The sequence below is a fragment of the Euleptes europaea genome, chromosome 6, assembly GCF_029931775.1.
Source record: "Euleptes europaea isolate rEulEur1 chromosome 6, rEulEur1.hap1, whole genome shotgun sequence".
Taxonomy (NCBI): domain Eukaryota; kingdom Metazoa; phylum Chordata; class Lepidosauria; order Squamata; family Sphaerodactylidae; genus Euleptes; species Euleptes europaea.
This window is the reverse complement of record NC_079317.1, coordinates 102,674,416-102,701,882: the sequence shown is the minus strand read 5'-3', so window position 1 is coordinate 102,701,882 and position 27,467 is coordinate 102,674,416. Positions and strand designations below refer to the sequence as shown.

Here is a 27,467-nt window from a genome sequence, read left to right as displayed (position 1 = left end):
CCTGCCCCCTCCCCAGTCCGCCTCCCTTTGGGGGTGCATGATGTATCCCCCTGTGGCTGGTGTGGGGATGAAAGGGGACTTGTGGTCTCACCCCTGTCACGGGGCACAGGATCAGGTCAGCCGTCGTCACTGCTCCCTCTGCCCCAGCCGGCCATGGTCACAGCCGTGTCTGGGAGGCTGTCACTTGGTCACCGCTGACCCCAAAGGGGTGGGGCGCTGTGCCCTGGCCATCACTCACATTCCCCCGCTCCTTCCTGAGCCTCCAGTGCCCTCCCTCTGGGCCACCTTTCTGTAGGGGCAGGGCCACCCTTCGGCCTCCATTTGCCTATAGGGCTCCATTTGGTTTGGAGCTATATTTCTCTGAGAGGTAATGGAGGTTGTGCCTTTATCAATCTGAAAACCGTTAGTTTGTTTTCCATTTATTAAACTCTTTGCATTTTGATTTGAGTATATACACTGTATCTAGTTTAAAAATCTTGAACCACACTTCAACCATTCTAGTGTTTTTAATAAAAAACATCCAAGAAATATTGTCAAAGGCTTTCTCAGCATCAAAAAAGATAAATGCGGATTTTTCCTCATTTTCTTTTACAAATTCTAATACATTTATTACAAAGTGCACATTATATTTCATATTTCTTTTTTGAATGAATCCCTTTTGATCTGGGTGGATTATTTTAGCTATACATTTCTTAAGTCTTTCCGCCAATATAGCTGCAAAAAATTTTATAGTCTACATTCAAGAGTGAGGTGGGCCTGCAAGACTGCAGCAAGGTAGAATCATTGTCTTCTTTATATATCAAAATTATATAAACTTCTTGCCAGGATAGGGGCATAAATCTTTATTTTGTTTATTTCATTCATTACTTTCTGTAGATTCAATACTAATTGATCTTCCAAACTTTTATAATGCATTGGTGTCAAACCATCTGGCCCTGGTGCTTTGTCTTGTTTAAGTTGTGAATTGCCTCAGTAACAAGACTGCAATCTTAACCCCTTTCCAGGCCATCTCCTTCTCCTCCCATTTCCTTGGAGTATAAACCCTTTTCAGTCATTACGTCTGTGGTTCTCCTATCTCATGTACCGGGAGAGTATGCTATGTGCAGTCCTCTCAATATGTAAAAAAGGTAAAGGTAAAGGTCCCCTGTGCAAGCACCAGGACATTCCTGACCCATGGGGCGACGTCACATCCCAACGTTTTCTAGGCAGACTTTGTTTACGGGGTAGTTTGCCAGTGCCTTCCGCAGTCATCTTCCCTTTACCTCCAGCAAGCTGGGTACTCATTTTACCAACCTCGGAAGAATGGAAGGCTGAGTCAACCTTGAGCCGGCTACCTGAAACCAACTTCCGTTGGGATCGAACTCAGGTCGTGAGCAGAGCTTTTGACTGCAGTACTGCAGCTTACCACTCTGCGCCACTGGGCTCTTAATATGTACCATCACTATTTTGTATGAATCGGGCACAATCTGTGTAATTTCCAGCTTCAGTAGAGAGATCAGAAAAGCATGTTTGTTGCAGGTATGTATTTGCACATACCAAAGCTGGAAAATACGCATACTGCCTATTCATACTAAATGGTGACCATGCATATTGAGAGTACCGCACGTAGCACACTCTTCCAGTAGATAAGGTAGGAACACCAAACATATGACCAAAAAGCGCTCACATCCTTACGAAGATCAAACAAAGAGTTTGTTGAAGCAAGAGTTGCAGTAGGCTTTGTCATTTTGCTCCTGAAAGATGCCATTGTGCAGTTGGGTAAGGCAAAAGGCACAAACAAAGTGCTCTGGGTGGAACCTGTGCCCCATGGCGCTAACACAGCGCCCAACAATGGGCTTGCCACATCCATGGCACACTGTCCCTTGATGATGGTGAAAGTGAAGCTCACAGTAGGGCCGCCCATCTAATTCAAAGAAGGCGCCATTGGAAAAGCTGCAGAAACAGTCCTAAAAGGAAAGGAAGACAGTGTCAGGGCAGTGGAATATTCCTGGGCCTTACTTATTAACCAGTGATTCAGCACACTGAGCTGGTTCAGGATGTCATGGCCACTCAGCTGCTGCTGCTGCGTGAAAGAACTGACTTATTGTTGTAAATAGAATATAAAAAATTCAGTTAAAAATTGTATTTCAAAGCTCTACATTTAAATTCCTGAAAATGAAACCTTTTTTTAAAAAAACCCTAAAACCTGAACTTTAAATTGGAAATATATGTCACAGGGTTGTTATGAGGATAAAATGGAAAAGGGGGAAATGATGTGTAAGACCCCTTTGAGAAGGGGAAAAAACCCAACATAAACATTGCTTCCAATTTTGAAATTAAGCTAGCAATCTAGCAGTTCATATTGGGTTCCTAAAATATTACACCTAATATTTGGCTTTTAAAATCCAAGATTTGATCTTCATAATTTGGTTTTTAAACTTTGCAATTCAAATTTTACAAAATATTTATTTTATTTATTTTATTAAATTTCTACCCCACTTTCCCTGGCCTAGGCTGGGCTCAGAGCGGCTTACACAAGAGTATAATATACAATAAAATGAGATAAAATGTTTAAAACAGCATTTAAAATAGCCCTATAAAATCAGTGATTCAAAAACATAAATTGTCTAAAGGTACCACTAAAGTGTAATTACCAGGCGAGTAGATGGATACAATCCCAGCTTTGGCAGGCTGCAGTTTGGGAACCTATGGAACACACATAAGGCTACAATCTGGCATTGCTGGCTAATGAAATTCCCCTGCGGCCCAGAGAGTCTTTTCAGTTGCTGCTCTCTGCTTTGGAATGGTGCTAAAATAGGCCTCCACCATGCTTGCAAAACTGAATTATTAAGGATTCGTATTAAATCGAAGGAGAGGCGAAGGATGTAAGCCACTTTGGGTCCCCACTGGGGAGAAAGGAGGGATATAAAGGAATAAATAAATAAATATTGCCCTACAAATCAGACCTTTCTAGCTATTCACTTGGTGCTGTTAAGGAGGTTTTCTGGCTATGTTATTGATCTGATTATTTTATCATGGTTAGTTTCTGTTGTTTTGAATGTTGTTGCCCAGTTTAAGGTCCAGCTGTGCTGGAAGAAATGCAGGCCTACGATATTTTTGAATGAATAAATAAAAATGTGAAGTCAATTGGCATTAAACATTCTAATTGTGTGCACAAAGCCAAATTCAGCTCTATGTGCAGCTTATAATTCCTGCTCATTCCTCCAACATCTTCAGTACAGTTTCAAGATGCATGTAAATTCTTTGACTAGCTATTTAGTGTGGTCTCTTACGTAGGCTTACCCCGCACACAAAGCACTCAGGGTGCCAGACAGCATTCAGTGCTGACAGGTACTGATCCATCACTGGCCGGTCACAGCCTTTGCATTTGGGAGAGAAAAGGGTCAGGTAATCTCTTCGGCAGTATGGCTTCCCATCCTTTTCATGGAAACCTATGGAGGCAGATATAGGAATATTACTATGGAGTGAAGGATTTATCACGCAAAGTTAAAAACATACCATCTTTCTACTTGGAGAACATGCAGGGAAGGTATCCTCTAATACTGTGAAATTTTCATACCGATTCAAAAAGTCACCTATGCTTTCAGTACAAAAGCAAGGCCCCCCACACCTGGACCCTTAGGATAGCTGTCATCAATGTCTGTTCAGACCTTCTTGACAACTTGTAAATTAAACATATCTTATATAGACCCAATAGGTCTACAGTGAGAAGCAATCAGGGTGAGTCATAAATGAAAAGCAGAAAAAACAAAGGTGCTCCAGTGGTCATTTCTCTTTATTCCCTTATAGAAAACCCATGCAATGTCCAAATCAAATTGAACAGAGTCCACTCTCCAGGGCATTGATATTAAATACCCTGGCGAGTGGACTCTGTTCAATTTGATTTGGACATTGCATGGGTTTTCTGTAAGGGAATAAAGAAAAACTTTGCAAAGCTCTGGACAAAAGGTCTGAAAGCCCCAGTAAATCCAGGTTTGGGCATTTGTGCTAAAAAGTGGTTTAACTTTTTCTGTAGACATCTCTGCCAAAGAACATTTAATAAATTTTATATTTAACACATTTAATAAAAATGCTATACCAGTAGCACCTGTCACCCTCTAAATTGACAAAAATTATCAAGGCGCTAAAGGGAATTGTTGGAATATGTGAAGCAGTTAATGCAAATTTTATACATTTATGGAGGGAATGCAGCAGAGTGGAAGAATACTGGAATATGATTGCTACGGTGGTCTCACAAGGTATAAAGCAGGGGTGGGGAATGTCAGGCCTGGGGGCTGTTTAAGGCCCATGAAATCATTTGGTCTGGCCCTTTGTGGGTCCTGGCAGATCTCTAGCTCAGAAGGATCTAAGACTGGTGATCCAACCCTTCCTCCGGACAGGAATAGCCTCTATTCAAGGCGGATGTGAGTTTGTTTTGCTGATAAAAGGAACCTTTTTCCCCCTTGCAGAAGAGTTGTTAGCTATGGAGCTGCTAGGACCGCCCAAGAAACTGTGTTAACCCTTTCCCACCTGGGCCGTGGAGAAACGTATTCCCTCTGTACTACAAGAGGGCTGGGGGCGGAAGTGGCGACAATGGAAGGGTTAAAGGGGGCAGAGCCAGAATGTGTGTGGGGGGAGTTCTTAGCCAGTGTGTCCTCATTTCATCCCTGCAGGCGGAGGTAGCAGGAGCCAGCTATAGAATCCGGCCCCGACCATGCGGAACAGGAGCAACTCCAGCGTGCGGCCGAACGGCTACGCCCAGCTGGTGCAACAGACTGTGCCACCAGGTGGGCGAGTGCGCCACCGGTTGGATGCCTGCCTGCTTGCCCATGCAGGGGGAGGTCATCTGGGGCAGCTTCCTGCTTGGGGCTTAGTCTGCTAATTTTTAAGTTGATAATTTTGTATGGTCTGTGAATGATGTTATAAATATCCAAATGGCCCTTGGCGGAAAAATGGTTCCCCACCTCTGGTATAAAGAAACAGTTACCTAAGGTTTTCTTGTTGAATTGCGTGGGTTTCCTTCCGAAAGAAGTCCTTGAATTTGTGCTTAATGCAGTAGCATTGGCAACATTAATACTTGTGCAAAATTGGAAGAGAAATATCCTCCCGAAGAAGGAGTGGCTGAAGAAGCTGACAGTGTGTATTCATCTGAGTAAACTAACTTGTTTTTTACACAACCAAAAGTTCAAATAGTTCAAAAAAATTAATGTTTTGTTGTCTAGAATGCACAGTTAGTTCAAACTTATACATTTTGATGTCAATGTGTTCAGTAATTTGTGTTCTAGGGTTTTGTTTTTATTTTATTTGTTTTGATAAAGTATTTTTAGAAAAATATTACTCCTGCCTGCCTTGGTCAGAAAAAATGGGGTTATCCAATACTTTGCAAATCACAATAAATGTCTGGCAGATTGTGCTCTGCTTGGTTGATCATTAGTTATGCAGGCCCGCTCAGAGGAGTTACAACAAGATAGCCTATACAAATTCTCACTTCATAAGGTGAAAAGAAAGTCATCCTAATTAGATGCAATGGTTGTTAAGAGAAAGAACATTTCCCTATTGTGGTCACGGTTAGACTAGGGTTTTCGCTGTACATTACACTCATCACATGAAAAATGTTTCTGACTTCTGAGAATTCAGATGTCTTCCCCAGAGAAATCTGGAGAGGATTGTAGAAAGGCCTGGTCATCTTCTACTGTCCTGTGTTGACCTATGCTTATCAATCCTTAACAGTTAATAGTCCTTGCATCTCCTACTCCCATCCCTTACAGAATATTAAAGGAGAACTAACATAAGTGTAGACTGAAGATGGACTGAAGATGATCTGTGGATTGAAGATGATCCAGCTTTCTTTGCCTGCTACCCACCCCAGAAACCTTCATGATTGCCAACAAACAGAGCCTGGCTGACATGGGGCTACTTTTCATATAAGGCATGTAATATGTAGACATGTTCTCCCTCTTGCTTTGGCACAGAGGTGGAATGTTGACCCGCTGCCTCTCAGTTATTGCAGCATGAAATGGCAGAGTTGGCTGTACACCCTGATCATCTTGTGTTGATTGATTGTTCTATGGAGGACCAGAGAGTAATGTTCTTTCTGGCCATTTATGCAGGGTCAATTTTGAAGCTTGCTCAAAGCTCTTTTTTAAAATGTGACTTTTAAAATGACTATTCATGGTCCCAATGCAAAAGGAGAAATTCCGCCCCCCCCCCAGCCTGCTCCTTATTTGCATAGCTATTAGCAATCACTAGCTAACGGGCAGCTGTGATTTTGCATGTTTCTTAAGAGGGGTTTCTTCCCAGCGAGCGTGGAGCTTACACAAAAGGTTGCTTTAAAGGGGCTCTTAAGTAATGCGAAGCAGGTATGCGCCGGCTTCGCAGTCACTTCCTTAAAGACAGTTCACGGTGAAAAACTCAAAAAAAATATGCAGGGCAATTCAGCCTGAAATGCACTGCTAATTACCAAGCATAAATGGCCTTTATTGTCAGCTGCTTTATATCCCTGGGGCTCCCTCCTTGGGAATGTAAAGTTCAATGAGCCTTTGTGGTCAAGATCCCTTCATCTGATCTGCCTGGCTTTTGTTTTGTGGAAACACGCTTCTCTTGGGACTCAAACATATTTTTCTTGACAGGCTCATTAGTACAAAATCAGTGAGTTGCGGTGCTAGCCAGGTATAAAGTTTTCCCCTTGACATCAAAATGTAGCTACTCCAGAAAGACTAGACTGTTGACACCACTGGTCACATAGCTGTGCTAATGCATACTGATTCGAAGAGCAGTAATCTTGTACAGCCAGGATCAGGTCATAGCAGGGTCACAAATATGCTGAACACATGCAATGACAATGCTCTTGAGATGCTTACAGCCCAAGAGGAGAACAACCCATGAATGCACAAAGCATTTTTTGCACCAGAACTTGGGAAATGAGCCATCAAACCAAGGATTAAGAAACTACTGCCAATGTGTGCAAATTTCTGAAAGTTGCTTCTTCTAGCATGAAGCAATAAAGTGGAAAGTAATTCTCAGGAGAAGCTGCCCCTTATGACAAAGAGTGGTTGCCATGAGATGGCAAAGGGAACCAGCCTATTTTGAGCTTGGGGAGGAAGTGGATTCATCAGCAAAACTTTTTGTACTCCAGTTATAATTAGTAGTTTGGGGACCTGAGCTTACCACTAAGTGCTCAGAGATCTACTAGGGGCCCAATTACTGCAATGGACTCCTGGGAACAAATTAGTGCTAGTTTGTGATCAAATCCCACAATAGACTTGTCTATGTTTATGCTCTTCTAATGGCTTTTCCCAATGAAAGAAAATAATAAGTCTCTGACGCCATCAAACTGGGAACAAATTTAACTTTTACAAACAGACACACACATGCACTACATGGCCATACTCCCAGGAAAGAAATACAAGACTTTCTAAAAAAGAACTTATGATGAACTCTATAGAAAAACTGACCAGTGGTACCATAATGATTCCAAACACAAGCTCTGAGGGACTGGCCATGTTGATAAGAACATAAGAGAAAGAGACCTTGGGGTCACAGTGGAAAGCTCAATGAAAATGTCAACCCAGTGTGCCACAGCAGTGAAAAGGGCAAACTTTATGCTGAGGATTATTAGGAAAGGGATTGAAAATATAGTCAATAGTACAACACCCCTGTATAGATCTATGGTGCAGCTTCATTTGGAATACTGTGTGCAGTTCTGGTCACCGTATCCCAAAAAGGACATCACAGAGCTGGAAAAGGGACAGAAGACAGCATAACAGAGTTTTCTAAAATTATGTACAGGGCAGAGAGAATGGACAGAGAACTTTTTCTCCCTCTTCCAAAATATTTGAACTCAAAGGCATCCAATGAAGTTGATGGGCAGTAGATTCAGGAATGAAAAAAGGACATACTTTTTTATTTGAGTAATTTGCATTTGGAATTTGCTGCCCGAGGATGTAGTAATGGCCACTGGCATGAATGGCTTTAAAAGGGGATTAGACATATTCACAGTAGAATCCATAAGTGTCTACTAGCCATGGTTAAAGGGAATGTCTACATTCAGAGGCAGTAAAGCCAGGAGGCAGCACTGGAGAAGGCCTCATCCTGTGGCTGGCCCTCCAGAGTAACTGGTTGGCCACTGTGTGAGACAGGATGCTGGACTAGATGGACCACTGGTCTGATTCAGCAGGGCTCTTCTTATGTTCACATTTGGAAGGGTTCTCAGCTCACATTTAGTAAATTCCAATATATGAACATTCATGTAGAATAAGAAGCCCAGGAGATAATGATATGTCAGAGCTGGCTATTTGTCCTTTAATCATTCATCCTCTGATTCATCACCTAATGAAATGCCTGTTTCATTCCTGAAATTCCACCCCAATGTAAATTCTTCCCAAGGTAGATAAAAATCAATTTAAAAAAATTAATCGAATTTTTAAAATTTAAATTGGATTTTTTAATATAATAACTTTTGAGGAAAAATCTATCTAAATATAGTTTAAATGGTTTTCTATTTAAGATACATTATAGTCCAAAGGTTATTCATCATGAAATAAGGATTCGTTTTTAATTATGTAGCATTAGGCTGTATATTCATGCAATGTTTAAAATGTTTGGTAAATTAATGACATTAATCCATTCACAATGTCATGCTCTTCCAGAGGTTTCTGTAAGATTATTTTGGGCAATTTTTCTATCTAGAAGATATAATCACAGATGCTTGGTTTTCAGGGTTTCCACCTCTAGGTTGGGAAATATCTGGAGATTTTGGGGGTGAAGCCTGAGGATGCAGGGGTTTAGGAAGGGGAGGGTTTTCAATGAGGTATAATGCCATGGAGTCTACCTTCCAAGCAGCCATTTTCTCCAGGTGAACTGATCTTTGTCGCCTGGAGATCAGTTGTAATAGTGGGAGATCTCCAGCCACCACCTGGAGGATGGCAACCCTATTGGTTTTGCAGTTCTCAAAACTGTGACTTTATGTCTGCAGAGATAACATGCCTCTTTTTTACAGCAAAAAATGTTATAAAATAAACATACAGAGTTGAGAAAAATACCTTAATCTCATTGTTCCTTTGTGAATCTATGTACACAGAATCAACCCCTTACCTCTTAAGTGCTAAGTTTCAAGAAGTTCAATGAATAGAAGATTGTTTGGAGTGGAATGGATCTGACCAAGGAGCTAAGTGTGAAGGTGGAGGGGCAAGCAGTAAAAATGATGGGGAAACCTTTGAGCAGAATACTCCACAAATCTTGGGATCTTTGTGTATATAGCCTGAGGTTTACCATATTATTATTTCCCTGGAGGAGAAAATCTATAATGGCAGTAGGCCATAAAAGAGACCCAGTTTGGGAATATTTTAATGATGTTCCTTTACCTATGAGCAAGGCAGGCATACGTGCATAATGCAAACAGTGCAACAAAGAAATGCAATGCCTGGTAAGCTGAATTAAACTGGAGATAGATAATTATGAAAATATTGTGAGGTGAACTATCTATGTATTTCTAACAATATAACCACATTGATAATTTTGATATAACTGTAAAACTAATCTGAAAAGTTATTATTCTAAAAATGACACCTTCATCTGGTTGTAAATATTAAGATTATACCAGCAAGACTGATTCTTTATGTAGAAAACCATGATTTAAATCCAGTCTTACTAACTACTAATCATGATTTAAATCAAATCCACCGTGATCTTCTCTCTATATAAATGTTCATATAGGAAGGAAGACCAATTATGGGAACAACAAGGAAACTTCAGAATGGCTTTGCAAATCTGTGGTAGTGTTTTCCCAGTAACCCTTAATACAAAATGCCACAGTCCTATAGGACACAGAAAACAACAGTGTTGATCCTTCAGATTTATCCTGGCTGGAAGGCAAGCTGCAGTCAAAAAATAGGAGGTAATGGCAGGTAAATAGGGTTGCCAACTGCCTGGTGGGGGAGGGCAAAAGCCTGCCAATCTACCAGGCCGTGTGCCAACCCTTAGCTGGTCAGCGGAAGAGGGCAAGCAGAGGAGGGGCACAATCGGGTGTGCGTGACCCATGTAACGCACCGATGCCACTTCCAGGTTTCAGAGGCAATTGCTAGATTGGTTCTTGTAGGTTATCCGGGCTGTGTAACCGTGGTCTTGGTATTTTCTTTCCTGACATTTCGCCAGCAGCTGTGGCAGGCATCTTCAGAGGAGGAACACTGAAGGACAGTGTCTCTCATTGTCAAGTGTGTAGGAAGAGTAATATATAGTCAGAAAGGGGTTGGGTTTGAGCTGAATCATTGTCCTGCAAAAAGTATCAAAGGTAATGTGCTAATCATTGTCCTGTAAGTATCAGGAAAGAAAATACCAAGACCACGGTTACACAGCCCGGATAACCTACAAGAACCAATGAACTCTGACCGTGCAAGCCTTCGACAATTGCTAGATTGTCTGCATCACTTCCGGGTAAACCTGGAAGAGACGTCGGTGTGTCATGCGGTTCACGTGCCCCCCTTTGATAGCAACCGCCAGCCATGATCCTGCAAAGCTCCCACCAGTGGCAACCCTACAGGTAAAGGTTAAAAGGGCAACTTCTGCAAAAATCCTATAGATATGTATTGTGTACATCTTATCATGAGTGAATTCACATTTGCGATAATTCCGGCTGTTTGGTCATGCGTGAGCTTCTGGGTTGATATCCCATCAGGCCAGCATGCCCATCCCATCAGATGTGTAGCAGCCATGCAAAAGCCAAGGGAAGGATCAAGGATTTGGGGGGAGGGAAGGGGGGAAAAAACAACAGACCATCATTCCCAAACATCTTCCCGCAGTGGGCACAAAAGAAATGCTCTGGGTGCCAGGTCTGATCCATGGCTGTAAGAACTTTCTGCAAAGAGAAGAAAAAGGGTAATTAAAGAGAAAGGCAAACAGAGTGGATAATCTCACAGCTGGCCTCAGCTCTGATATGACATACCTCTTGAATGGGGGCATAGCAATAAGCACAGTGAGGGGAGAAGAGCTGATGATAATCTTCCTGGCAGTAGGCCTTCCTGTCCCGTTCAAAGAAGGGTTGGGCACCCATTTCTTTTCTACAGTGGGCACAGGTGAAATGTTCTGGGTGCCATGTCTGTCCCAACGCTGTGACCACCTAAAAACCAGCAAGCACCATGTAAAGTTCTTGTAGAAGGTATAGGGCTGAAACCCACTTTCCTTTCCAGTGAAATGTCTGTCCAGAAAATGAAATGTTTCCAGGGGGCTTGAATGAGGAGTCTACAGAGCTGAGCAAGTAACCTCTTGGTTGAGAACATAAAACCCTCAGCAGTATGCATAGAAATGGTGGTGTGATTCATCTATGACAGATTTTTCATACAGTTTTGGTCATGTTCAAAAATGCAACCATTTCAGAAATGTGTAATTCAGTTTGTTAATGAAATGTGGGGTTGTAATATCTCCCTTGACCCAGCCATTCACCTTCCGGAAGAGATTCTCACTTGTTCCATTTTGCTGCTATTGCCAATTTAGCTGTGGTGAGTAAGCTCAAACCTAGTTCTACATCTGAAAGGGAATCCACCCTTTTAAATAAACCAACAGAATAACATATAGAATGTTGCATTATTAACTAACATATTATCAAAGGGCCCAGAGGAATAATTTGCAATGGTCATCTGAATTTATTGAGCACTGGCTACTGTTTATAATGTTTTGGAATAATAAGTGTTCTCTCTTTTATGAGTTATTATAATGCCTCTTTGTTTCTTTCTGTAATTGGGAGTATGAAATCTATTACACTACATATGGTACATTATACTTTTAAAAGTCTAGTAATAAAAAATCCTTTCAGCGGTATGTGACAGGCATTCTGCATAGCGGGGTGTTGTTGTTTTTTTACCTGTGATTATTAATTACAACGCCAGTAGGCCTGAGAGCCACTTGAAAGGCTTCATGACCAAGCACTTCTTACCTTTCCAGCAATAGGCTTGTGGCAGGAAGCACATTTGCCCTTGGGCACAGCATCAACACCAAGGTCCTGCAGTCCCTCAGTCAGGCCTTGCAACATGCTGTCTAGGGTGTTGGTCGTATTCTGTTCCCCTGATGATGGCTCTACAGGGCCTTCTAGCCCATCTGAAGTCTACAGAAAAAGCAAAAGAGAGCATTTAGCACACTGACCCCCCACCCCTCTCTCTCTATCTCTCTCTCTCTTACCTTTCCACTTTTTTTTCGGTATACCCAGAAGGGGAACATTGTTATGCTGGTGAAGGAACTCTGACTTTGCTTTCCTGAAGTGTGAGGCACATAAAGGCACATAAGTTGCCTATAACCTGGAAAAAATGTCCTATTCGTTTAATAGAGGCTTAACGGGATGTTATTTTCTAGGTGCTATTGTTTACCTTCATGCCATAAAAAGCTTCAACTGCCCATTTCTATACTATAAGCCTCTTTTAAAGAGACACAGCAGGTGTACTTCAGGCTCCTGGCAGTTACATTTAAAAAGACCCTCCATCCCTCTGCTCATTTAATCGCTCTGCCCTTTAGAAGATGCTTATTTGGCGCTTTGCAAACTTTCATTACACTCCCCTCCAACCCCTCACTTCTGTGCCTCTTTCATGTTATTCTCTATTCCTCAAAGAGCCTCCATCTTCTAGATCTGCCAAGCCTCTCTGCTTCCTCAAAGCCCACTTCTTCTGCCATTCCATTCCTGGAAACAGACAACATCTCACTGTGCTCTCCAATTTACTGTTCCTTCCTTACCCTACTTCAGACTGCCTTTGGAGCAACTGCTGGACCCTGAGAAGAACAATCCTCACAAATCATTATCCTTGTTGCTGTTATTAAGCCCAATCTTTCCCCTTCGTTTTTCTCCTGTTCTACTTGGAATTTAAGCCCACTGAACATGGGCAGATCACTCCAATTTACAATATTAAATACATGGACGATATAATATAACAAGAATAGCTCCTTCAGGGATGTGCAGGTATTTCATTCCAGACTGTGACCGTTGCTGCTGTTCCTTCCACAGAGGTCAGGAGGGCCATGATTCACCTTGGACGGCATTGTTCCCAAGCAAGCTAGCAGGTCATCCAGCTGTTGAGCTGCCAAGGTGGAAGAAGATGAAGAGACCAGGGGCTGTGGAGTTGGCACCTTGCTGCAGAGAAGACAAAATCAGACTTACGATGGAAGAGAAAACCATTCTTCAACTCTAACATCCTTTTCGCCAGGCACAACCTCACAACCTGCTATTCACTAACTACTGTCAGCTTCAAAAGCTCACCACTGAGTATTCCTGTAATCTAAAGTAACTTCTCCATACCTCTGTATATGTGACAGTGCTTCAATGCAGAGCATCTGCTTCTTGCAAGCCAGCTGCACGGCAACTGTACCTACCCAAACACTGATCCCAACCATCCCATATGGTAGTAGGATGTCACAGGCCACACTGTGGATTACCGCACAAAGCCATGTACCACGGTGCCTATTTTTCATGCACATCAGGTTTAGTGCTAGTGTCAAACTGACAACTGTTGAAAAACCCTTGCAGACTTTATAAAAAAAGTTGTTCTGACAGGGACCAAGCAGACTTTCTGACAGTATGGAAACAGGTCAGATTGTAATAAAGTTGTCTCACCACAACCATCCCTTCTTTAGCTGTATTCATTTATCTGAGGCAAGCTTAAGACTGGCAAAAAATTGACATTGCGGATTATAATTATTAAACTAAACTGTGCTGCTCTTCCCACCCCCAACCCCCCACCAGTTTGTAGCTACTTTGGGGTCCAGAATTGATGCTTCTTGTTGAATCACTGGGGAATCTTAGAAACAGTAATAATTTCCAGCTCAGGGTATCTCTGACTTAGAATATATGTATTTATTATTTTGGGAATATCCCAGTAAAATTGCTAGTACATTTCTTGCTCTGAAAAACCATGCCATATGTAAATAAAATTGATTTATCCATTCACATTTTCAAGAGACTCAAAGGACTGACCATTTCCCATGATTTAGAACATATTGATCAGTAGTTCTGACATGACGATAATCAAAATACAAATTTTGACCCCTGTACTTGTCTAATCTCAAAAAATGTTCTCTTGACCTGGCAAAAATAAACTAGCTGTAGTCTAGGAGGCAATTTCGCCATTGCCATTGGGTAAAAATAAAGCATCAGAGGAACGGAGAGGTGATAAGTTTAATTCCACCTGAGATTGGAGACTTTCAGAGCTATCTACAGTGGTATGGACGCCAGCTCTGGGGAGCAGCGCAGCATTGCAAGGCTCGGGTGCTGCTGCAGCCTCTCCGGCAGAATTTTACAGTGCAACTGATTGCGCTGGCATTGAAGGGGGCATTCCCAGGGGAATAGCTGACATTCGTCAGCTTCCTAAGCCCTTTCGGCTCCTTTACCACCACCATCCTTAGGATTGCTCTGCCCATTTTTTTAAGTTAAAGCATTTGTGTTACAGGCTGTGTATGGAACACATTCTATATGCATTTTAAGAAGTCATGCTACATATTAATCGGGACATGTTTTGGCTTGCAACTGTAGCCATGTGTATTTACCTTTGGCTTAATTCTGAATAAACTGCAATATGTTATTTGCTCAATTGCAAAACTAGCTTTGTTTTCTCAGATATGCCATTAAAAAAGAGCACGCCATCTTACATTTGCATACAAGTTACAGTTGTGTCCAATAATAATTTTTGTGTGTGCGTATAACATGTTTTTTTGGGTATAACAAGTTTTTCTGGGGAGTTCATCTTACATTCAGGGTCATCTTCCTTTCAAGTAAATGCGGTAGTTTACACACCATATGGTTTGACCATTATCCGTTGAGGGCTTCCCTTAGAATACAAGAAACACAAGGGGGTAGTGCAGTATGAGGGCTTTTGGCTGTCGCATTTACCTGTAAATATTGTCTGCATCTTCTCCACTATGTTGACTGCTCAGTGCTGGCTGCACCTGGGAATACACACACAAAATAGCTATACAATGAGAACAGTTCCCTTACAAAACCACGCTGTACCAATGATGTTATCCAATCACATATCTAATTCTGATCATTGGTGTCAGAATGCAGATTTTAAAAAAGGCCATGTTCTGATAGATGGGTTTTTTCTGCAAACTTAGGGGTTCCTCCAGGTTGGCAGAAAAATCAAGGGTTTAAACATTCCCAACCTTAAAAAAAAAATTTTTTTGAAACTGTATGATTGCAGCTGCCAGCTTGGGAGCTGCCAAGCAACCCCTAGGATATTGAGCGGGATGGGGCAGGGGAAACTGCTGGAAGAGAAAAGATAAAGGCAGCCAAGGACAGTGGGTTTTGAGCGATGGTGGGATTTGGGCTACCACCCCATCCTCCCTTTCCTATGTCCCCTTCCCACCACCTCCTCCTCCTCATGGCTAGGAGAGAAAGAAGAGAGCAGCCACAGAAGGCAAGCACTGAGCACCAGCAGAGTATCGGCTCCACTCCCCTCTTTCTCTGCCCCCTACTTCCCACCACTTCTTCCTCCTAGCTGCCCGGAGGAAAAGAAGAGGGTAGCCAGAGACGGCAAGTGCTGAATGGCAGCTGAGCTTGGGCTGGAAAGGAGCCTATGGCCACTTGGGCTCCATCCCAGCCTAAACATTGCCAGTACTCAGCACTCACTTCTGCTATTTCTTTCCCTCCTGGCAGCAGTAGGGGAATTTCATTGTGAGTTTCTTGTAGGTCTCTGCTTGTATTTCTGATGGTCCTGCATAAGTAAAATAGTGTTGCTTACCTGTAACTGTTGTTCATCGAGTGGTCCTCTGTGCAGGCACACATGGGAACTGCGCATGTGCAGGCCAGCCGCAGAATGCCCAGTAACAAGGATTGCTCCCCTCCGGCAACTGTCCTTCCTGCCCTTTTCAGCCCAGCAACAAGGATTGCTTCCCTCCAGCAAAGGTCCTTCCTGCCCTTTTGGACACATGATGGAGGGGCGGGGAGCATCCTTCCCTCAGTTCTCCTTCTGCCACTGTGGTACCCAGACCCACTAGGCAGTGAGCCAGCCCACAGTGGGGAAGGAGGGAGGGATGTGTGCCTGCAAAGAGGACCACTCAGTGAACAGCAGTTACAGGTAAGCAACACTGTTTTCATCGTCGTGGCCTCCTTGCAGTCATACATGGGAGATTAGCATGCTCACTTACTGTGGAGGTGGGTATGGAAACTGGTCACTGTAGGATAGAACTCAACACCGCTTTCCCCACAGCAGCATCCGCTCCAGAATCGACAACCAACAGGTAGTGCTGGATGAATGTGGAAGATGTGGACCAAGCTGCAGCACAGCAGACGTCTTGCAGATCCACGTGGGAGGTAAAGGCAGCCAAGAAGGCTTGGGCCCTGGTAGAGTGGGCATGAACTGGAAGCAGACAGGGTTTACTGGCCTCTGCGTAAGCCCTCTTAATGGCCAAGATCACCCACCATGACAGTGTCTGGGTGGTGACTTGTTTGCCCTTGTTGGAACCAGCAAAACAAATAAAGACGTATCCTGCTTAAACTGGAGTGTGCGGTCTAAATAAAACAATAAGGCTCTTTGGACATCCAGCATATGCAAGGACCTGTCCAATTGAGATTGGGGATCCAGATAAAAGACGGGCAATACTATGTCCTGGGACAGGTGGAACCCAGATACAACCTTGGGCAAGTGTTCCAAACTAGGCCTTAAGACCACCCTATCCCTATGAAACTTGGTAAAAGGGGCATCATGGTGTAGAGCCCTTAGGTCCCCAACCCTGCGGGCCGATGGGATGGCCACTAGGAAGGCTGTTTTATAAGACAGAAGGTCTAAATGACAGGTGGCCATAGGCTCAAAGGGCTTCTGCATCAGTTGGGCCAAGACCAAGGAAAGACTCCACTGAGCCACAGGGGTTTTTACTGGAGGATAGATATTGTTCAAGCCCTTAAGGAATCTTTTGCACTGAGGGTGAGAAAAAAGTGAGTCTGTCTCAATACCCACATGGAAGGCGGAAATGGCCACCAAGTGAACCTTTATGGAGGTGTTAGAAAGGCCTGCATCCTTAAGGGACATAAGGTAGTCCAAAGCATTGGGCAAAGAACATGTATCTGGTGTAAGACCTCTAGTAGTTGCCCAGTGGGAAAAACAGGTCCACCTAGAGTTGTAGGACTGCCTGGTAGTTAGCTTATGTGAAGATAAGAGGACCTCCGCCACTCTTTCTGACCATTGGTTTGCTGAAGGATTAACCATGTGGTCAGGTGGAGGGAGACGAACGCTGCCCATCAAGAGAAGGTCCTCCTGTGGGGGGAAAGTGGAGAAGCAATCTCTTCGCCAGCTTCCATAAAGGGGGGAATCAAGGGCGCCTGGGCCAGTATGGGGCGATTAGGATGACGGAGGCCCAATCCTGAAGGTTTTTTGCTAAGGTCCTTCCCAGGAGGGGGAACGGGGGCAATGCATGCACAACGTTTCTCCCCCAGTGGACTTGGAAGGCGTCCCCTATGGACCTTGGGTCTGCTGCTGCCCTGGAGCAGAAGGTTGGGCATTTGGCATTGAGGGCCATGGCGAATAGGTCTATGCTTGGGGTGCCCCACTGGGCAAAGACAGGGGCAAGGAACTCATCCTGAATGGACCATTCATGCTGCAGAGAGGCATCCCGACTGAGGGCATCCGCAGCCACATTGGATACTCCTGCTATGTGCATGGCAGAGAGGGATACACTGTGGGAGACGGCCAACTCCCACATTTGCATGATCTCTTGGCATAGGGCCATGGAGCCAGTGCCTCCCTGCTTGCAAAGGTAGTACTTTGTGGCTGTGTTGACAGTAGCCACCATGATGTTGGAGCCGGCGAGTAGTTCTGAAAAGGAAGCAAGAGCATATTTCACTGCTCTGAGTTCTAACACATTAATGTAAGACTCCCCATCATTAAAAACGGTTACTTTTCGGAGTGTAGACTCTGATGGGGACTGTCTCTCTTTCACCGATAAGTGTTGACAAGGGAGGTGTCAGTGAATAACTGAAAGTCATGGGAGGGAACCCCAAAGTGAACACTTCAATAAGTTATCTATATCCAAACACCACCGCAGGGACCTTGCAATTCTGTGAGGGATGGTCAACAGCCGCCATTGTGGCTCGACATTAATTTTGAAATTCCAAATGAACCAGTTCTGCAGAGGTCTCAGGCAGAGCCTAGCAAACAGCACCACTGCTGTGGTGGAGGTCATAAGTCCCAGAAGCTTCTGTACCTTAACAGCTGGTTGATACCTACAAGCGATGAAGCGAGAAGCCAAATTGACGATAACTGTGATCCTACCTGGTGTAGGAAGGCCTTACTCAAAGCAGAGCCCAATATGGAGCCGATAAACTCAATGGACTGAGTGGGTGATAGTCTGGACTTTGTAAAGTTCACCATGAGGCCTAACTGTTGAAGGGTCTAAAGTACCAAGGCCACATGATCTATCAGTACCTGCTGGGAGTCACCCACCAGGAGCCAATCATCTACATAGGGGTAAATGGTGCACCCCTGTAAGGTCAATTAAGCAACCACATCCGAGATACATTTGGAAAAAACCCATGGAGTTGGGAAAGGCCAAAGTGCTCATTGTTACAAGAAAAACAGAGGTACTTCCTCCAGTGTGGGTGTATTGAAATGTGAAAGTAAGCATCCTTGAGGTCAAGGACTGCAAACCATGAATTTGGCTGGAGGAGGGGCAGAATCTTTGGAATGGATAGTATACGGAAAGAGCAAGCTCTTATGTACTTGTTCAAGGCCCTCAAATCCATGATAGGCCTTTTTCCTCCATCTTTTTTATCCACAAGGAAGTAACGGGAGTAAAAACCATGTTGGACCTCTGAAGGGGGCCTCGTACAATGGCACCTTTCTGGAGGAGGGAGGACACCTCCTCACACAGTTGTGGGGGGTCAGGTCCCCGAGAGGGGAGAGGAGAACCACACGGAGGAACGTTGTAACACTCCGAAAAGTAACCGTTTTTAATGATGGAAAGAACCCAACTATCATTAGAAACAGAATACCAGTTAACAGCAAAAAAACTTCAATCTCTCAAAAAAAGTAACATCAACAAATACAGGCAGGTCAGTCAGTCATGCAGCAGGTTTCTTATTGTAGGAAGAGCAGTCAGAAGATCTGCCACCCTTCTTACCCCTCCCCCGATGCTTGGGTTGATACTGTTTAGCTTGCTGCTGACAGTAGTAGGGTTTGGATTGACCCTGTTGGGAATAACCATAGGATTGGAAACGGTAGGGCCTAGATTGATAGTTTTGTTGCCTGTAAGGAAACCTCTGCATGGCGGAGGTGGACGGAGTAGGTTGGGTAATGCCAATGGCCTTGGCAGTGATCCTATCTTTACAAATGTTATCGAGCCATTCGTTGGTATTTTTGTTAAATAGGGCCTTCCCATTGAAGGGCATGTCCTCTACAGATGCCTTGGCATCCCTGGAGAGGTTTGAGGAACACAGCCACAAGTGCCTGCATAACACGACACTTGCCGCCACTGTTCTACTTGCAGCATCTGCGGGCTGAGGAAATTTGGTATTTGCCCAGTTTGGAGCCCTCTGCCAGGAGGATCTTTCTTTCCTGTACCTTGTCCTGGAGGAGGGAGGAAAAGAGGTTTGACACCTTGTCCCATAGGAACATCTGGTATCTGCCCATGAGGGCCAATAAGTTAGAAGCCCTAAGGCCTAGGGCCCCTGCAGAATAAATTTTTCTGCCCATGATATTGAGTTTCCTCCCGTCTTTATCAAGAGGGGTGGAATGGCTGGTCCCCTGGCCTTTAGAGGTGAGGACCCTAGTGACTATGGAGTTGGGGGTGGGATGCTGGTACAGGAAAGGACCTTCATCCTGCTTTACCTTATGTAAGTTTTTGATCTTCTTGACTGAAGGGATGTTGGAAGCAGTTTTGGCCCACAAAGTATCAGCAATTTGATGAATGCCCTTTACCCATGGTAATTCAACTGCACCAGTGTCGGTTGAAAGAAGAACTCCCATAATGGGGTCATCAGAAATGACCCAAGGGGGACACCTCGAGCCTGAGTGCCTTGGCTAAGCATTTTGGAATATGCCTTAGTGTCCTCCATAGGGGAAACCTTGGAGGGGTCCCCAACCACCTCATCAGGTGAAGGGAGCAAAGCATGCCCGGATTCTGAGCACCTTTCCTCTGAGTCCAATGGTGAGTTGTGGATTGGGACCAAGCGCGTTGGTGGTATAGGTATTGAGGAGGTTGCTGCCTTCTGCCGATGCAGCAGAGAGTAGCCCATATTGGCAGTACCCCATGGGGGATGTGGTCCCCAGTGGGATCTAGCCCAATCAGCATTGCATCCACTGCAATCCATCAGTGGCTCAGCCAGAAAAGACCCAGTCTGTGGGTCGAACAAATCTTCGGAGTTGAAGTGGCAGTGCGAGACCTCTACGACATCATAATCTGATGAGGAGAACATCTTGGAGCCACTCCTTGTAGGCCAGGGGTGGGGAACCTTTTTTCTGCCAAGGGCCATTTGGATATTTATAACATCATTCGGGGGCCATACAAAATTATCAACTTAAAAATTAGCCTGCTATATTTGGTCAAACATTTAGCCAAGAGGCACGACCAGAGACAGCTCCGAGTGTCTGCCACAAAGAGCGACTTGCTTTTGAGCTCTGTCCCCAGCTGGGCCAAAGAGATTCAGGCAGGGCAGCATCCTTCTGAGCTAGAGATCTGCCAGGACCCATGAAGGGCCAGACCAAATGATTTTGAGGGCCTTATACGGCCCCCGGGCCTGACGTTCCCCACCCCTGTTGTAGGCGATGGGGTCCTGGGTCTGCGGCCAAAGGAAGCCTCACAATCCCGATCTCGACGTTGAGGTGACGGGGTGTGTGTGTCACGACGCTCCTTCTCTTGGGGTGGAGGAGAAGGCTGCCAAGGTGTGGATTCCCATTCTCCGGAAACAGACGGGCAGGGAGATCCCGCATTAGGGGTCGATGGTCAAGCCTCCAACATGGGAGCGAGCACCTCAGGATCAGTGACTGGCACTTGAAGAGGGCTCAAGCAGACCACTGGAATGAGCGCTGATTCTAGGTCAATCTCAGTTTGGGTCGCTGGGATCGGCCCTTTTGCTGGCGAAGCAACCCAACCTTTAGGATTCTGGGTCAATGAACTTCTAGGGGACAAGGCCCCTTTCAAGGTCGATGGAGCCGACAACCCACCATCTGCAGGTTTAGAGCTCGATTTCTTCCTGTGCTTGGACTGTGAGGAGGAGTGCTTCTTCTTCTTAAAGGTAAAGGTAAAGGTCCCCTGTGCAAGCACCGGGTCATTCCTGACCCATGGGGTGACGTCACATCCCTACGTTTCCAAGGCAGACTTTGTTTTATGGGGTGGTTTGCCAGTGCTTTCCCCAGTCATCTTCCCTTTACCCCCAGCAAGCTGGGTCCTCATTTTACCGACCTCGGAAGGATGGAAGGCTGAGTCAACCTTGAGCCGGCTACCTGAAACAGACTTCAGTCGGGATCGAACTCAGGCCATGAGCAGAGCTTTTGACTGCAGTACTGCAGCTTACCACTCTGCGCCACGGGGCTCTCTTTCTTCTTCTTAGAAGACCCCACAAGGGGTGCAGACCCCGCTCTCTTTGAAGTTGAGGAGAGGCTTTTAGTGGATTGAGGCGGAGGCATCGACACACAAGCGGGTGACGGGTTTTTTTAACACCCGAATCCTGAGCCCCAGGGAAATTCATAGCCCGTTCCCACAGGGCTGCTTTGAGTCTCAAATTCCGATCTTTACGAGCGTTAGGGGTGAACAGGCCGATGGAACGTGGCCCTCACCCAAACATATGAGACAATCCTCATGCTCATCCGATTTAGCCATCTTTGTCCTGCAACTCTTACATTTTTTGAAGAGTGCCATCCTAGAACAAGATGATGATCGAACAGCAGAAGACGAAGGCAAGAATCAAAAGAAAAAACTCTGAAGAACAGGCGAAGCTCTCCAAAGAGTCCTCTAACCGCGGCGGCAGAAGGAGAACTGAGGGAAGGATGCTCCCCGCCCCTCAGTCCCGTGTCCAAAAAGGTGGGAAGAACCCTTGTCGGAGGGGAGGGGGAGCAATCCTTGTTGCTGGGCAGTTCCTATGTGGGACTGCAAAGAGGCCACGATGAAATCAATTTTCTAAAAAAAGTGAACTGCCTCATAATGATTAGCTGTTCCTCTGTAGCTTTTGAACAGCCCTCAGTTGTGTTGCTGCCCTCCAATATGGATCCAGTACCTTCTGGAGTAAAGAGAGGTATCTTAGATGCACATTGTTTCTCACAGCACCATATTCCCTCCTCTTCTCCCTGCTTCAGTGGACAATTCAGATATACTCCACAGCGCAGAGGAGAGAAAGGCAGGCAGCTGTGCTGTTGCAACATGGGATTAGGGCAATCATGACGGGCCCTAAGCCCTTTGCTCTATAACAGTCTCTGAGCTGAGAGGTCTGTTGTAGGTTAATATACATACGGCTGTAAGGAGCAGACTTATACTGTGTTGGACCAGTGGCTCACCGAGAACTGCATTGCTGAGAAGCTCTCTGGAGAATTTAGGCAGAATAATTTCCAGACTGTCATTTAAGATTTTTTAAGTAGAGGTACTAGGGATGGATTGTAGGGGTTTATATATGCAATGCATGTGTTCTGCCTGGAATTGCCAGCCTCCAGGTGGGGGTTGGAGATCTCCTAGAATCACAACTTAGCGCCAGATGACAGAGATCAGTTCCTCTGGAGAAAATGGCTACTGTGGAGAGTGGACTCTATGGCCCTATATCCAAATGAGGTCCCTCCCCTTCCTAAACCCCACCATCTCCCAGCTCCACCCCCAAATCTCCAGGAATTTCCCAACCTGAAGTTGGCAGCCCTAGTTCACCTACTTAGTTTTGGTTCTACAAACTATTAGGGTTGTTTAAAATTCTACTGCTTAGCTTAGTCCTCACATAGGTCATTAATTTTACAAGACTTTTTCATTCCTCTGCTACATTTTGCACTTCATAACGTCTTAGCATAAATAGTAGAAAGCATTAATGACAAATGTAAGCATTATAGACTGTAGTAGATAGCCAAGGAGCAAAATTAATTTCCTGCAGGGGACATCTTAAGAAGCCTCAGCCTTCCGTAACTTGAACTTGTATTTCTTTCTAAAGAGGAAGTTTAAAAATACCTTTTTGGTTTCTGGGGTAATCCGTTTTTTGTTCTGGATGACTGTGGTCTGTGCTGCTGTTGACGCTAGTTTATCCTTGCTTTCACGTTCCAGAAGAAAGCAAACCTTTTTGGGTTTTGCAACACCTTCACTCAAACTCTCCGAGGTTAGTTCCAATTCTGCCAACAAAGCATCTGAACAAAGCCAATATGTTGTGAATTCTATCTGTTCCCTCTTTGTTTGATGCATATGCTTTAGTCTCTTCCATCTGGCTGCAAGTGCTTTGGCAACCAGGCTTCTGTATTTTTCAGTAACGAATGACTGTCATTTTAGTGGGCTAGATTTGATTGAGCAAGGCTCTAGCAAACCTAGGCTGCCACTGTCACAGCAAGAAAAAAAAAATTAACAAAGACCCTGCGGGAGGAAAAGCTCAGTTATGATTGCTATAGGAGAGAGTTCTTACGCACTGATATCAATGGGGATCCTCCAACTGACAGTTACCAAGCCACACATTACAATATAAAAAAGATTACAAACAGTGTGCCTATTTAAGACCTTTTAGCTAGGAGGCTAATAAACAAAGCCCCAATCACAGATCTCTTCCAGGTGACCCCCAGGGTCAGACTCTACCAGCGCTGTCCTAAGCAGAGTTACACCCTCCTAGTTAAGAGCAGTGGTTTGGAGCTGTGGACTCTAATCTGGAGAACCAAGTATGATTCCCTACTCTTCCACATGAGTGGCAGATGCTAATCTGGTGAACTGGGTTGGTTTCCCCACTTCTACACATGAAGCCAGCTGGGTGACCTTGGGCTAGTCACAGCTCTCTTAGAGCTCTCTCAGCCCCACCTACCTCACAGGGTTTCTGTTGTGGGGAGGGGAAGGGAAGGTGATTGTAAGCTGGTTTAATTCTTCCTTAAGTGATAGAGAAAGTCAGCATATAAAAACCAACTCTTCTTCTTCTTCTTCCTCGCCACTGGCAGGAGCTTTGTGGGGGCATGGCTGGCATCTGTGATCAGGGTGTGCGCGATGTGCCAACATCACTTCCAGGTTTACCCAGAAGCAATGTGGACTCTCTAGCAGCAGTGGAAGAAAAATAAAATAAAAACCAGCAACATTGCTGATGTTGCTACTGTTGTGCCTGAGTAATGAAGTGCCCACAATAAAGTATTTTTACCTATAAACTGCCCCTGTGTACATAAACAGGTGCAGGAATCCTCCTTTTAGACATGACACCCGTGTAGATAAATGCGTGTCAAGAACCGCCCCCCCTTCCTCTGCAAATTCTTGCTTTTCACTCAGTCTGCACAAAAGCATTCATATACATTCCTTAATCTGCAACATCCCGAACAGCTGCCGGCATACAGTTTGTTATCTGGTGAATGGGACCTTCGAGTCTCAGCAAAGACTTTGCTTTACAGAGGCTATTTGTTAAGAACGATGCCATGGGAAAAAACAGAAAAGTATCCTTATTAGAATTCTATAAAAGGTTAATCAATGGTAAATGAAAATGTGATTCTTTCTGCAGTCTGACTCTTTGGGTTTCGGCTGTAGAGATTTTGATCCCAGCTTGTACTGTTTAAACTTGGTACCATTAAATAGCAAGCTGTAAAAGTACTTCCTGATCTCCAGTGCGTTATCCTTGATCAGATATACTTGGAGTAATGTTTTTCTAGGCACAACAGTAATCACATTCAGACATGCAAGCTACACGCATAAACTGCTTACAAACAGAACTTACAGAGGCTGCTACCCAGTGGCCCCCCTTTCCTTTAGCATCAAGCAAGTAAGCACACACACACACATGCCAAAGGCTGGAATCTTTCCTCTCACATAAGGGAACAGCCTCCCTCCCACCTATTCCCCCTTTCTGATACTTTCGCTTCAGCCTGCAAAAGAACACTGACCATTCATTAATGTAGTGAGGCTCACGCAGGCGCTGTAGAAACTTATGACGTTGCATTGACAAGCTAACATCGTATGTTAAGTAAATGTATCAATGTTGTATTGGAATGTCAAATGTCTATAAAATCTCTTGCATTGCCCCTCCCCTCCAGCTGTTGTCTGGATCCTGGCTCACCCGGTTATGACTTCTTGGCCAATAAAGCAAGCCGTAAGCTCACACCAGCCTCCTTGCCCTCATTGCTCCATTGGACTCTACGTTAACGAGGGGAGCACATCATTCAGCGAAGCTGAACTGAATCCCCCCTCCCCCAAAAAAGTATCGGTATTTGTCAGGATTTTTTAATCCTGAAAAAAAATGGCAGCAATTTAAGGGAGCCAAAAATCAGATCCCGAATAACACTGGGTTTTTTTTCAGCATTATTCAGGCCGCTTCAACCTCACCACCATTTTAAGCAAACCGGGGGGAATCTCCTTTCCCCACTCCCCCTCACTTATCTACAGGCTGGCTGGATCTTGGAAGCAGCAGGCGCTGCAGAAATGAATGCCTGGGCTCGGCTCAGATGGGCCCAGTGTTCAGCTCTGCACAGCCGCCACCTCCAAAGTCCACAGGGAGTTCGGAGGCAGCTGGAATGTTTTGGGTTTGGGTTTAATAGACCCCAACATTTTTGAATATCTGAAAAAGCTGGTATGGGGATTTGGCTTTTTTCGGATCTAAAAAAAAAAAAAAGCTGTTCCCTCCTGACACTAGTATTCAGAGGCTTACTGCCTCTGAATGTGGAAATTCCCTTTAGTCACCATGGCCTATCCTCCATCAATCTCTCTAATCATCACTGTGCCATGTAAACCCTTTACTTGTACTCGTTCTAGCACCAGTATATCTTATGTCCAGAGGCTAACCTGCATTAATTGCCACTCCTCCAAAAGAGGCAAGTCATGCTAGCCTATTTCCCCCCATCAGGCACTCAAATGTCACATCAGTAGCTGGAGCCTTTAGAAACCTCTTCCTAATCGCTGCTTCTTCCGTGGGCTTGGCTGGAGTCTTCTGCCACTAGCTCTTTGAATATGTACATGCTAGTTGCATAGAATGCCAAAAATCGAGGAGGCTGTTCTTGCCTTAGAGACATTTGGGTGACAGCTAAAGGGAGTCCTAGGAGTGGCTAGTGAAATTGTTACATGTAGCTGTCAGTCAGAGAGGGAGTCAATGGCCTTTTATGCTTGGTACTTTGTCTCATGATCCCCGCGGGACTGCTTCTGGGCTTCCTTGGAGTTATTAATTATTTTTGCAACCTTCAGAAGTTAATTCGCAGCCACCTTGCACTTTCCTTAGGGTTTCAAGAACCTGTTTTAGCACAAATTTAAAGTTAGCCCTGATCCCAAGGCGAAGCTAACAGAGGCCACTTCTGTGAATAATTGTAGCTCGGGTTCCTCTCTCCACACCCATTCTCGCTTGTCCCTCTCTCATCCATATTCTTGTCTCCCTCCCACTTGCCTGTCCCCTCCTTCCAACTCCTCCCCTTGACTGGCATGTGTGTGTGAGTGTGTGGGAGCAGAGTCTGTCTGTTTGCTCAGCCGGCATAGGGTGTAAGGCAGGGGTGTCGAACTCATTTGTGAGGAGGGCCGGATTGAACATTAATGGCTCTTGGTCGGGCCGAAGATGGGTGGCCTCCGTGGGGGAAGAGTCCCCATTGGAAAGCTTCCTCCCCCCTCACGGAGGCCAGGTCTACCCATTGGTTTCTATGGTGGCCCATAGAAACCAGTGGATAGACCTGTTCTCCATGGAAGTCTCAGTCAGGAGGCCAGGTCTACTGCCATGCAAACCAATGGATAGACCTGGCCTCTGGATGGAGACGGGTTTCCCCCCCCCATGGAGGCCAGGTCTACCCATTGGTTTGCACGGCAGTAGACCTGGCCTCCCAACTGAGCCCCCCCTCCCACAGAGGCCAGGTCTACCCATTGGTTTCTATGGGCATGAAACCAATCAATAGACCTGGCCTTCGTGGGGTGGGGGGGGAAGAAAGTCCCTGTCGGGAGGCCAGGTCTACCGCCATACAAGCGGCGCCCTGGCTGCGCCCAGGAGAGTGGTGGTGGAAGGTGATCCTGGCCGCCGCTGGGGCCAGGATCGCTTGGGAGAGTGGGGTGGTGGGTGGAGCGGGCTTGGATCGCGGGCCCGTGAGCAGCCCTCTGCGGGCCGGATCAGGCCCGCGGGTCGCCACTTTCACACCCCTGGTGTAAGGCATTTAAAAGCACAGTTGTTCTGTAAGGGTCACTCTATGTGTGTGAATGTGAGTGTGTGTGTGTGAGAGAGAGAAGCTGCCAGGATGCTGGTTTCCAGTATAGGCATATGGGGTGAGAATGACCGGGGATGTGGGGGGAGAGTGAGTCCTGAAACCAGCTGCAAGTATCAGCTTTTCTCTCTGCATTTTCTCTCTGCCTCCCATGCATAGGGTTTTTAAGATCTGGGGCAGAAAACTGTGCGTCTGCAGAGTAGCAAATCCGTCAAAGCACAA

At 45.2% G+C, this 27,467-nt stretch overlaps 1 protein-coding gene across 1 annotated transcript; it reads right to left on the bottom strand.

Annotated features, from left to right (window-relative positions):
- Nucleotides 1-1,679: 1,679 nt before the first annotated feature.
- Nucleotides 1,680-27,197, bottom strand: LPXN (leupaxin). The gene is made up of 9 exons (XM_056852012.1): nt 27,003-27,197; nt 23,080-23,184; nt 14,840-14,895; nt 12,985-13,087; nt 11,906-12,073; nt 10,919-11,092; nt 10,750-10,831; nt 3,283-3,431; nt 1,680-1,946 (listed from the first exon to the last, which is right to left on the bottom strand). The coding sequence occupies exons 1-9, from the start codon at nt 27,195-27,197 to the stop codon at nt 1,680-1,682; spliced, it is 1,299 nt and encodes a 432-aa protein (XP_056707990.1).
- Between the last annotated feature and the right edge of the window lie 270 nt (nt 27,198-27,467).